A 12,416-nucleotide genomic window follows, 5' to 3' on the forward strand; every position below is an offset into this window, starting at 1 on the left:
GAGTGGTTGAAAAATGAGTTTTAATTACTCCAACCTAAGTGTAGGTAAACTTCCGACTTCAACTGTATGGAATCATGTAGTAACCAAAAAGTGTTAAACAAATCAAAATATATTTTATATTCTTCAAAGTAGTCACCCTTTGCCTTGATGACAGCTTTGCACACTCTTGGCATTCTCTCAACTAGCTTCACCTGGAATGCTTTTCCAACAGTCTTGAAGGAGTTCCCACATATTCTGAGCACTTGTTGCCTGCTGGCTGCTTTTCCTTCACTCTGCGGTCCAACTCATCCCAAACCATCTCAGTTGGGTTGAGGTCAGGTGATTGGGGAGGCCAGGTCATCTGATGCAGCACTCAATCACTCTCCTTGGTCAAAATGCACAGAAATACACTTTCAACATCAAATATTAGAATAGATCATAGTCTTAGTAAGATATGTCTTAGTGATAATGTCTTTCACCGTGATATTTAGTGTGTGTATCTCAAAATTCCAGGTTGTCTTAGCAAACATCCGAATGGCAATCATCGTACTGCTGGGATCAGACATAATAGCCGGTTACTTCTATAAGAGGTCAGCTGAAGGCGGGAAATTAATTCCTCAGACATTCCACATGCATAGCAATGGAGAGGAACAAGGAAGGAATCAGAGATACAAATGACTGCGACTCTAAGCAGGTAGAGGCGGTCCCAGTGCACATTTTTATGCTATAAGATATCACTGCACGGTTCATGTAAATCTATATTTAGCCAGCCAATCTGATTAGCCGTTTGCATGTTTATGATCTTAGGTCATCAAAGTTTAGTAGTTCAGCATTTTATAACAGGGGGCTACTAATTTTGTATACAAGGATTCAGTTGTTATCATTCAATTAGTTCAGAGAGGGATTGGCAGTGAATATCAGTTTGGATCCAAATTAAGCAATTTGAGATTATCTATTCAACAATTATGTGAATGGATATTAAACAGCGGCCTGACTTGTGTCTTTATACCCAAGGACCAGAAGCTCAAGAGGCAGCAGGAACAAGAGGCAAGTGAGCGAAAGTTGACTACCTCTCTGGTTTCTCCAACCAGGCATGTGAAATAATGGATGAGAATACGGTGGCAGTCTGTGTCCAACAGACACCTGCTGAAGAGGTGGACAGGGTGCAGAAGGAAGGTGAGGGGGACAGGGAGGGTGGGTGTGGACCCCCTAATGGACCAGGCAGGTACCCCAGAGGTGTGAGAGGAGCAGGACGAATAGATGTGTTGTGGAATGATGCCCTTTCTCTTTCATTTTCAAATGCTGTTTTTCAAAATGCCATGTGTGGAGGCTCAAATAATGGGAATGGTACAGAAAAGGTCTCAGGACAGCAGTGGACTGACTACACACAATGAAGAGTTGTAGGAGCAATGGAAGATGTATCTACACAGAGTGTAATTATGGTTCTTTAGTGGTATAGGCTATTACTATATGTTGAATAAATGCTAGTAAAGGCCTACAGTATTAGGTAAACTGTTACTTTTTCTAACTGTGATTTTGACAAAATTATACTTTCTTAATCAATTAAACATCCCATCGCATTATATTTTATAGAATTTTCCAGTAGCTCCGCTAATGTCTTGGCTGATATGCCAGTTGTCATGTCACACAATCAGATATTTAGAAAATTGAAATAACAGTACTACTTGAAATGAGACACAGCATTTGCACAGATTTTTTCCAGTTTGTTTGCACTTAATTTATAATCCACATTTGCTTAGCTATAGCCTAATGTCTGGTATATATTATATTATGTATATTTATGAGAGTTTGGTTGTTCCTGATGAGCACTCCTTCAGAACAGGTGTTCCAGAGATGGTTTGTAAGTGCTTTGATTGGGTGTCCTCGGTCTTAAACTATTCAGAACACGGGATTGTACTGCCCTCTTGTGATGAGTAGGGATATGACAGAATAAGTAGGACGGGCAGCGCACGGACACGCATGCGGTAGCGGATCGGCTCGCGATATTCTGTACATACCGCTTTGACGTAACCACGCGGAAAGGCGGGGGACCGTCGCTTCCGCGCGCGACAGACCGCATTCTCAAGTCAAGATGGACGAAAAGTTGATATTGTCCGTTTTTAATTTTCCTGAGCTGTATAATACAACTTTGCCAGATTACCGCAATGGTGAGACAAGATCCCTTGCTTGGCGGAGAATCAGCGCATTGACAGCTCTTCCAGGTAAGCTATGGTATTTCTACAAATCATCAAGTTGCGTTGATGCAAATGTTTGAGCTAATCTTAGCGAGCTAGCTAGTTGTAAGCAATCTGACTTGTTTGTCGAAATGGGGCAAGTTTAGAAATTATGGCGTTTGTTGTATTTTTTATTTTTTTTATCACGTGAATAGCATCTGTATACGTTGAGTTTTAATAACACCTCGCCGCAAGAACCGCGTGAATCATATTTACGTCAATGGGGAGGCAGACGAATTCGGGAGCGCAGCGCAGACTGCAGACACCGCGGCACGAGGGGAAAAAAATTTTCCGTTCCCCACCCGCGCAATGAGCCACGAGTAGCTTGGCACCGCATCAATGAAATTAACTAAAAATTCCATTAAATGGAGAGCACTGCACATTTTTTTGCCGACCAACTCAATGGTAGAGCCTCAAATTGACAGTTTATAAGTAGGAACCCGATTAGGTTCCATCAATGAGGGAGTTATTTATTATTATACGCTGGCCGGGGTTGGACCGGACAACGGCCGGTCACATCAACGTGCGAAAGCGGGGTCGGCTTGGTCATGTTTTCAACCGGGCAGTATATGGTACATGGTCCAGAAACATATTTTCCATAAAATGTTTAACTCGTTTAAGTTGCTTAGGCAGATAAAGCGTTTTTATCCAAAGCAATAACTTTTGCAAGGGAAAACACAATCCTACTAATTACTAACGTCCATTTTTTTTTTGGCCGACTTTGCGGTCGGACAGAGCGAGGCACGTATCTCAAGCCCGGGAGGTAGCCCTGGCGCCCCAGTGAGATTAATCGAACCCCCTCATTGGGATGGAGAGGTGTTCAATCACCTCTAAAATTTGAATGCTCCCATTTTATTCTGACTCATTGGCCAAAAATACATTGTTAATCATACTAGCTACTTATAACTATTTGTTTCCATTTAGTCAAATATTCTCCATGTTTAGCTTGTTCAATATGAAATGCATCTAATTAAGTCTCGAGTATGATTAATCCATATTGCATAATCGTTATCATTGATTTATCCCTTTAGCTGAAGAGTGCAAAAGGAAATGGAAGAATCTAAGAGACCGATACTTCAAGGAAGTACGACAGGAGAAAAGGAGTAAGGAGGAGACAGGGGAGCGCACCACCAGTCGATGGAAATACAGACAACTTCTGAACTTTCTTCAACCATTCATTAAACCTAGAAACGGCAATGCAGACCATGACAACCAGGAGAGCCCTGATACAATCAATAAAAGCACACAGAGTGAGATCAAACCTGTCAAAACACTCAACACAGCCCTGGTAAACAACATGAAAACCCATACAACCCAGGTTGGGACCATGTCACAGCTAGCCTTTGTGACCCAGCTGTCCCCAGCTCAACAAGGCACCCAGATGGCCCAGCTGGCTTTCCTGGCCAAGCTACCACCAGGTGCCCAGATATCCCAAGCGCCCCAGCCATCCTCAGCTCCCCAGCTATCAACATACACAACCAGGAAAAGGCCTCAGACACGACAAGAGTCCCCTGCTTCACCATGTTCCTCAAGCACTCCTGCCAAGCTCTCCACAAAGAACAGGAGGCTGCTGGCCAAAGAGAAAGATCACAGTTCAGATTCCATGATCCCTAACCGACACTGTGACGAGGATGAGATGTTTCTTCTCAGCTTCGTTCCTGCCTTGAAGAGGCTAGCTCCACAAAAAAGATGCGAGACCAAAATTAAGATCCAACAGATAATGTATGAGGCAGAGTTTAGTGTAGATCTGCCATTGACTGTCAAAGACCCACTGGTGACAGTGTCCAATGAACTGCCAGAGCCCGTGCCTCAAGAAGACCAAGGGCCAGAGTCACAAGAAGAGCCAGAGACATAACTCATTCATTTTTGTAGGGTCTACAGGGGTTGTTCTCAGTGGAAGTTATATTGTTTCTTTGGACCTAAAGTATTTTTTGTCAAATATATTTCTCTCTCCTAAAACATGAAGAGCCAAGTTATTCATCATCTGTTTTTACAATAACCACATTTTGGTGGTATCATATTGAGAGGTATACTTTCATTTTTCACAATGGTTGATTAACAACCAAATCAATTATTTGAATAGATCTTAAAACATTCGCTGTTATGAATGCAAGTTAACCCAATTGGAAATACAATGGGCTGTTATTCTGTTTCTAAAGTTGAATGTTTCTTTGAATGGCAGTAAGGGGTTGCAGCCTGATTAGAAAAACATTGACTACCAATATGAAGGTGTTTGTTTAAAGTTCTCTCAGTAGGATATGGATGCAAACAGTCTTTATTACAGATGCTTATGCTATTTTAATCAATGTATTCATATTTTTTATATATTTGAAAACGTTTATTACAGTGAGAAAGTTGTGAAGTAAACAATCAATTAGTGAGGGAGAACACTATCAAATAACAGCTTCTGTTACTCATGACATTCATCTTGATCGTTGTCAGGTTGAAGAATACAATCTGTTATACCTTTTGCACATCCCGCCAAATTCTTTATTATATAAGCATATGCATTAGAATTCTACATTTCCCTTTGTACTAAATAATAGTCTTACTAGTAGACAATGACAGTATCATTCAACCAAAAATAGCGCCTTTAAATTGTAATCTTTTATCCTTCCATTTTGTAACCTTATTTAATGAAACATGAGAAATAGTCTTAACAAAATAGCTCCTATGGCAACTGAGGACATACCAGTTAATGTCATTCAATAACTTAAACCCATATCAATACTGCTCTTTTGGACTATTCCCTTGCTGACACCACACAATGTACTACTGTATTGTTAATATGGCTGCATACTGGTAATGGCACTCAAAAGGCAATTGTGTCAACAATTTAAAAGTCTATCACCAATGACACATCTCTTCCTGAATTGATATGTTCAGAAACAGAACATACCGCTCCTAATCTATATCCATATAAACACAGAGGGTATATCTGGTACCTTACATTTACTGATTTGCCATTTCTTCTTTTAATATCTGGTTCTATATTGCCAGCCAAGGAACTTAATGTCTATTAAAAAACACAACATTGATGGAAATGAAGAGGTAGGGCTATTTTAAGACTTCTGTAGGATTCATAGTACAGATGTAATCAAACAGTTTAATCTCAATTACTGAAAATAAACCAATGGCTAGCCAAGTCAAGAGGACAATACTTAGAATGTGGAAAAGTACAAAATCAAACAAGTATCTGGAAACAGAGTATTAAGAACTATCCAACTTGAGCCTTAGTCCTGGCTGCCCAGACATTTATGCGATTAGTAGCCAAAACACAATCACCAAAGCCACAAAAAGAAAGAGTTGGGACAAGAACTGTTCATCCATGTGCTGGGGGGTCCCAGGGGCAGCTGTGTGGGGTAACCAGTGGAGAGTGAATAAATGCTTTTCAAGGTAGAGGGGGCCATTCACAATACATTTTTGATGAAACATTGTTACAATGCTCAACCTGCACAGCTAAAGTACCTGGGTGTGGTCTTCCATCATTGATGTTAAAAGCTGTAGAGAAAATGCCAAATGGAAAGGCACCAATGCCAAAAGACATCTGGAATCCTCCATCTCCAAAGCCGAACCCCTGAAATCCCTGTGATGGGAAGAAAGAGAACCTTACAATAACATTGCACCAACCCAGGGTTATAACATGACTATTCCATATGTACAAAAAACTTGACTTTAACAGGTGTTTCGAGGGAGAGATGATGTGACGCAATCGCTAGTGCTGTAAGTTTCGTCATTCTCAAGGGGTCAAATAGAGCTCTTCAGGCAGCGCTTAATAGGTCCCAGTGAGACAGTTAATTCTGCTAATGAATTCAGCTATGGGCAGGTTCACTACAGCGTCCCGTGTCATAGTTTCATCATGAATGGGTAGTGCAATACAGCAGCCAACATTGCAAACACAGGTGGTACACAGTAGAACCATCTGTATTGAGCTTTGCTAACATCCTTGCTAAATAATTGTGGACAGTCTAAAAAGTGAGAGTAATGGCTTGGTGATAGTGGTTGTATTACACAGTACTTACACGATTTTCAGGCTCTGGCCTCTGTCCTTGTGGTCGAGGAGGCGTTCGCTCCCTAACAATGAGAGACAAGTTGTTGACAACAGTAGTTTGGGATGTGGAATTCAGAGTAAATAACTGAGGATTGTATGCAAACTGAGCTCCCTGCTTTCATGTTGAGTACATCAACCCACCGTGGGTCCTGCTGGCCTGTGCTTCCCCTGCCATATAGTGGGATGACTTTGTCTCGACTGATGCCTGCCTTGCACACTGGACACACTTGTCTGTTAGGTCTGGTCTCTAACCACTGCATAAACATGGGGGGGTTAAGATTGCATGATACATTCAGAGTAGCAGTAAAACATCCATTGGTAAAGGGTCAGGTGGCAGCTGATGACAGTGGTTGTGTAAAATAAATGACATATCAATTGACTTACCTGATGTAAACAGGGCCAACTAGATGATACAGGGAATGTAAAGGATGGGAGATAGAAGAGATATTAAATTACTATATTGAATTATGTGCACAAACCCTCTCCTGGGTACCAGATAAGGAAGAATGTTCTATATTTGTGATTGATTGAGGGACAGTCTCAAGACAAGAGGGTGCTTACCAAAAGAGATGCCCACACAGACTGATCACCGCATCCTTGGAGGTGTCCAGGCAGATGTTGCATTCGAAGGTGCTGTCCTGATTGCCACCATCCCCTGCAGCAGTCGAGCTGCTGGGGTTCTCAGTGGCGGTCGAGACAGCGGCTGGTGGAGGGGCAGCACTTGCCATTGTTTCCACAGATCAGGAGGTAGAGTGGGGTGATGTATCTAGCCGCCCCACTTGCCTGTAGATTAGTATGTGTAAATTAATCCAAACAGATGAGAATCGAGATAAACCAAAGTCAAACTTGCGTTATGATTTACAATAAATGTTGCTTAACAATGCTCCATTGGCGTTGGAAAAGTTACCACATTAACTAACGTGGCAGCTAGATCCAGTGTGGCTAACATTAACTAGATAAACAAAACGTTTATGCTAACGTTGCGCGTTAGCTAGAAATAGAATAGAATAAATGTAGCTACATAGCTCGCTAAATCATCGGCGTAACACCAAATCACATAATTGACTACCTCCTTGCGTTTTTCAAACAAATCTTCGGTGTCGTGGGTACAGATATCTAGATAGAAAGCCACCTATTCGTTCAAGTTTCCAAGTTAAATTCAAGTTTCAGATAGATTACTTGAGTATCTGCTGCTACGCCGATTGGTTACCAATGGACGTGTTCGAGAGGCTCAAAACCACAATGTATCATGGGTAAATTGTGACTGACTGATTTACAAATAATATTAATTTCCTACATTGTAGTTTATTTCCCACCTCCATTGGAATGTGGCAAAAGCGATTACATGATGTGATAAATATGATTAAAGCTGACCATTGCAGAAATCGCTCGGCATTTCCTAGTTGCTAAAATTCGAATAGTTCGTTTAATTTCAGTTTATGTGACAAAACAAGCAAGTATAGTGTAGAAAATACTTGTACCATCTAAACCGCTGTTAATGATCTTTTCCATAACCCCAAATATTATATTATCAGCTGTTTGAAGCTGGTGAACAAAACCGAAAGTAAAATATGCAAGAACAAAACGTAAAAACGGGAAACACAGATCTATCATTCAGACTTGCTTTTAATGAGAATGACAGATTTATAACTCACATTTCCATGTGCATTTTGTCAGATCCCCAAAAAGATACATAAAGCAGGTAGTTCAATGGTAAATCTCGTCCTAAGCTGTGCTTTTGGCCGTTAACAAGGCGACCCAAAAGCACCAAAGGTGGCTGTGTTCGAGAGCATCAAAATGACTGCAGGGAGGCTGCCAACGGACTAATGTACAAATCACCTTGCAACGTAAATAATGACTAATTATCATTGGTAGATCAGTCAGTCAGTCACATTTTACCCATGATACATTGCGGTTTAAATTCCTCTCGAACAACCGAGGTATATTAAGAACTGGAGACTGCATCCAAGCCCGTTGTTTTTGGGGGAGTTTTGTATGAATTGTATTTATGCATTACACAAACATTGTACAAAACAATGTACAGATATCACACATAACAAAAACAATACAAATAATAAATAAATCCAGAGAGACACAAAAAAGTATATTATGCTATAGATAACTTACATTTTGACATACTGTAGACACTTCTTTAATACTTTGGTATTTATATATTTTAGTTGTGTTATATAACATTGTAAATCAATTAGGAAATGTTTTAAAATATCACATTTGGTAATGCTCATAGGTTTATTATTATTATTTTATTTCACCTTTATTTAACCAGGTAGGCTAGTTGAGAACAAGTTCTCATTTGCAACTGCGACCTGGCCAAGATAAAGCAAAGCAGTTCGACACATACAACAACACAGAGTTACACATGGAATAAGCAAACATACAATCAATAATACAGTACAAAAATCTATATACAGCATGTGCAAATGAGGTAGTATAAGAGAGGTAAAGGCAATAAATAGGCCATGGTGGCGAAATAATTATAATATAGCAATTAAACACTGGAATGGTAGGGTGTGCAGAAGAGCTGGTGCTTAAAACTAGTGAGGGAGGTAAGAGTCTCCAGCTTCAGAGATTTTTGCAGTTCGTTCCAGTAATTGGCAGCAGAGAACTGGAAGGGGAGGCGGCCAAAGGAAGAATTGGCTTTGGGGGTGACCAGTGAGATATACCTGCTGGAGCGTGTGCTACGGGTGGGTGCTGCTATGGTGACCAGTGAGCTGAGATAAGGCGGGGCTTTACCTAGCAGAGACTTGTAGATGACCTGGAACCAGTGGGTTTGGCGACGAGTATGAAGCGAGTTTACCGATCTTATCTCTAATATTATTTTCATATCTGTCCAAAATATTTCACTATGCAAACAAACACAAAATAAATGCTATATAGTCTCATTTTCCAATTCACAAAAGCCACATTCCTTTTCAACATGAATTCAATATTTCGAAATAAGACTATTACAAGGATAACATCTGTGAAGGATATTGTAAGAGACTTCTCTTCCTTTATCAGTTATCAAATATTTATGTGGATTAGTCCACTCACATTGCCATTTCACATCAAGATTCCCATTGAAAAATAGCAGCAGTGGCGAACTTCCTGTTAATCATTTCTCAGACTAAATTGTTGTTAAATTTCTGATGTAATGTATTGATGCATTTCTACACTATCACTGTAATTTAGTGCATGTAATGAAACGCTTGATCGATCCTTCAGTAAAGTAAGGATTCCATTGGGATTAGCTTTCATTAAAATCTCATATTCCTTACACAACATAACAAAGTTATATTTGGCTAATAATTCATTGTAAGTATAAGGACTACATTATCATTTATAAGTTGATTAACCACGAAGATGTTATTATGGAAATTATGGAAAAATATGGTTTTATTTCTATATCTAATATCGCCGTTTTTCCAAATAAAACATTTGTGTGGAGAGAAGTTGTGCTTGCATAACAAGGACCAGCATATTAGAGCTTGTTTATGAAATGTTGCAAATTTTACAGGAAGTTTACGCACAGCATAAGGGCATTGGAGTAAAAAATGAAGCCCCCCAATTTTCTGTAGAAAAAAAAAGTGGTATTATATTCCAAAGACTGTAAGGTTTTTTGAGATACCTCTTAATCCAATTCACTTTTGCAGTCTGGTTAAACAGCGTAAAATCTAAAACATTAAGACCACCATCACAAATCTTGTTGGTAAACCTGATCTTGTGTGGCTTCTTTTTCCAAATGAAATTGAATAATAATTTGTGGAGAGTGGTACATGTAGACTGTGAATCTCTAAAGATGTAAAAAGATAAGATTCTCAAGATAAACCTTTGACAGACTCTACCCTGAAGACATAAATCTCTTGCCAACCATGAATAACATTTATTTTTTAGAGATTCCATTAAGGGATTTACATAAATGTATTTCATTTCATTATTATTTTGGGCCATTTTGACACCTAAGTAGGTTACAACATCTTTGACAGAAATCTCACATATTCTAGGACTCACTGCATCTTTAAGTGCAAAAATGTACATTTTGCAATATTCAATACCAAACCTGACACTTCAGAGAAAAGCTCTACTGTTTGTAGGGCTACTGGAACCTGATTTTAATTTATAAAAACAGGGTTGTATTGTCAGCTAACTGGGAAATCTTCACCTCATTATCACACACAATAATTCCTTCAAAATGACTTTTGGTTACCATTGAACAAATCATTTGTGATACTAATAGGAATAAAAATGGTGATGCTGGACAGCACAGACGAATCCCTTAAGGAATATCAAATATAGGTGAGGATCCACGGGAAAGTTTAACATAACTATTACCACCATTATAAAGAGTTTTAATTGCATTGATAAAAAAAAAACACACATTTTAAATAGTGCAATATATCAAAAATAAACTCATGACTAACAGTATCAAATGCTTTTTTGAAATCCCAAAATAGAATAACAGGATTGTCATCTAATACAGTGCATTCAGGAAGTGTTCAGACTCCTTCCTTTTTTCCACATTTTGTTATGTTACAGCCTTATTCTAAAATTGATTAAATAAAACAATTTCCTCATCAATCGACACACAATACCCCATCATTAAATTTTTGCAAATATATTTAAAATATAAAATATAAATAACTTATTTACATAAGTATTCAGACCCTTTGCTATGAGACTCGAAATTGAGCTCAGGTGCATCCGTTTCCATTGATCATCCTTGAGATGTTTCTACAACTTGATTGGAGCCCACAATTGATTGGACATGATTTGGAAAGGCACACACCGGTCTATATAAGGTCCCACAGTTGACAGTGCATCTCAGAGCAAATACCAAGCCATGAGGTCAAAGGAATTGTCCATAGAGCTCCGAGACAGGATTGTGTCGAGGCAGAGATCTGGGGAAGGGTACCAAAAAAATTCTGCAGCATTGAAGGTCCCCAAGAACACAGTGACCTCCATCATTCTTAAATGGAAGAAGTTTGGAACCACCAAGACTCTTCCTAGAGCTGGCCGCCCCGGTCAAACTGAGCAATCAGGGAAGAAGGGCCTTGGTCAGGGAGGTGGTCACTCTGATGGTCACTCTGACAAAGCTCCAGAGTTCCTCCCATCTCCTCTGTAGAGATGGGAGAACCTTCTAGAAGGACAACGATCTCTGCAGCACTCCACCAATCAGGCCTTTATGGTAGTGTGGCCAGACGGAAGCCACTCCTCAGTAAAAGGCACATCACAGCCCGCTTGGAGTTTGCCAAAAGGCACCTAAAGGACTCTCATACCATGAGAAATAAGATTCTCTGGTCTGATGAAACCAAGATTGAACTCTCTGGCCTGAATGCCAAGCGTCATGTCTGGAAGAAACATGGCACTATCCCTACAGTGAAGCATGGTGTTGGCAGCATCATGCTGTGGGGATGTTTTTTAGCGGCAAGGACTGGGAGACTATTCAGGATTGAGGGAAAGATGAACAGAGCAAAGTACAGAGAGATCATTGATGAAAACCTGCTCCAGAGCGCTCAGGACCTCAGACTGTGGCAAAGGTTGACCATCAAACAGGAAAATGACCCTAAGCACACAGCCAAGACAACGCAGGAGTGACTTCGGGACAAGTCTCTGAATGTCCTTGAGTGGCCCAGCCAGAGCTCGGACTTGAACTCAATCAAACATCTCTGGAGAGACCTGAAAATAGCTGTGCAGCGATGCTCCCCATCCAACCTGACAGAGTTTGAGAGGATCGGCAGAGAAGAATGGGAGAAACTCCCCAAATGGGGTATAGTGTGTAGATTGATGAGAGAAAAAACACAATTTAATACCTTTTAGATTAAGGCTGCAACGTTACAAAATGTGGAAAAAGTCAAGGGGTCTGAATACTTTCCGAATGCACTGTACATACAAATGATCAGACAACACATTGAAAGCATAACATTACAGCAAGACCTGTGCTCAAATAGCCTCTCAATATTTGTGTTTGTCAAACGTGAGAGTTTACCTTAAGCACTTTTACAAAAAAAACATGAAAAGTAAAAGACTCACCTTCTGTGTTAGTGTGAAGTGACAGCATCTATAACAGCCTACTGAAAGTGTTCCCTCAGTTTAAACACCCTTGCCTCTTGACCAATGGCTCACGTTTCCTTTATTTATTTATTTGTCACAAC

At 39.9% G+C, this 12,416-nt stretch overlaps 2 protein-coding genes across 5 annotated transcripts; one reads left to right on the top strand and one right to left on the bottom strand.

The window, feature by feature from the left end:
- The first annotated feature begins 1,943 nt into the window (after positions 1-1,943).
- LOC106568213 (uncharacterized) lies at positions 1,944-4,687 on the top strand. The gene is made up of 2 exons (XM_014138359.2): positions 1,944-2,201; positions 3,245-4,687. Exons 1-2 carry the CDS (start codon positions 2,072-2,074, stop codon positions 4,066-4,068), a joined length of 954 nt encoding a protein of 317 aa, XP_013993834.1. The 5' UTR covers positions 1,944-2,071; the 3' UTR covers positions 4,069-4,687.
- Positions 4,475-8,090, bottom strand: LOC106568218 (E3 ubiquitin-protein ligase RNF185). Of its 4 annotated transcripts, none has more exons than XM_014138364.2 (7): positions 7,920-8,090; positions 6,826-7,047; positions 6,649-6,667; positions 6,406-6,518; positions 6,236-6,287; positions 5,682-5,799; positions 4,475-5,566 (listed from the first exon to the last, which is right to left on the bottom strand). In XM_014138364.2, exons 2-7 carry the CDS (start codon positions 6,990-6,992, stop codon positions 5,469-5,471), a joined length of 567 nt encoding a protein of 188 aa, XP_013993839.1. In that variant the 5' UTR covers positions 6,993-7,047; positions 7,920-8,090; the 3' UTR covers positions 4,475-5,468. The 4 variants fall into 4 exon arrangements, with proteins under 4 accessions (XP_013993839.1, XP_013993841.1, XP_013993838.1 ...); XM_014138366.2 differs by having other exon boundaries at positions 6,826-7,030; positions 7,920-8,082; XM_014138363.2 differs by lacking the exon at positions 7,920-8,090 and adding an exon at positions 7,334-7,518.
- Between the last annotated feature and the right edge of the window lie 4,326 nt (positions 8,091-12,416).

Source organism: Salmo salar, chromosome ssa13 (genome assembly GCF_905237065.1).
Source record: "Salmo salar chromosome ssa13, Ssal_v3.1, whole genome shotgun sequence".
Taxonomy (NCBI): domain Eukaryota; kingdom Metazoa; phylum Chordata; class Actinopteri; order Salmoniformes; family Salmonidae; genus Salmo; species Salmo salar.

Excerpts from the sequence above, each read along its gene's own strand:
- LOC106568213 (XM_014138359.2), top strand. The coding sequence starts at position 2,072 with ATGGACGAAAAGTTGATATTGTCCGTTTTTAATTTTCCTGAGCTGTAT. Across the intron at positions 2,202-3,244 it reads CGCATTGACAGCTCTTCCAG|CTGAAGAGTGCAAAAGGAAA; the intron begins GTAAGCTATGGT and ends TTATCCCTTTAG.
- LOC106568218 (XM_014138364.2), bottom strand. The coding sequence starts at position 6,992 with ATGGCAAGTGCTGCCCCTCCACCAGCCGCTGTCTCGACCGCCACTGAG. Across the intron at positions 6,288-6,405 it reads ACAGGCCAGCAGGACCCACG|GGAGCGAACGCCTCCTCGAC; the intron begins GTGGGTTGATGT and ends TCTCATTGTTAG. Across the intron at positions 5,567-5,681 it reads TGATGGAAGACCACACCCAG|CTGCCCCTGGGACCCCCCAG; the intron begins GTACTTTAGCTG and ends TACCCCACACAG.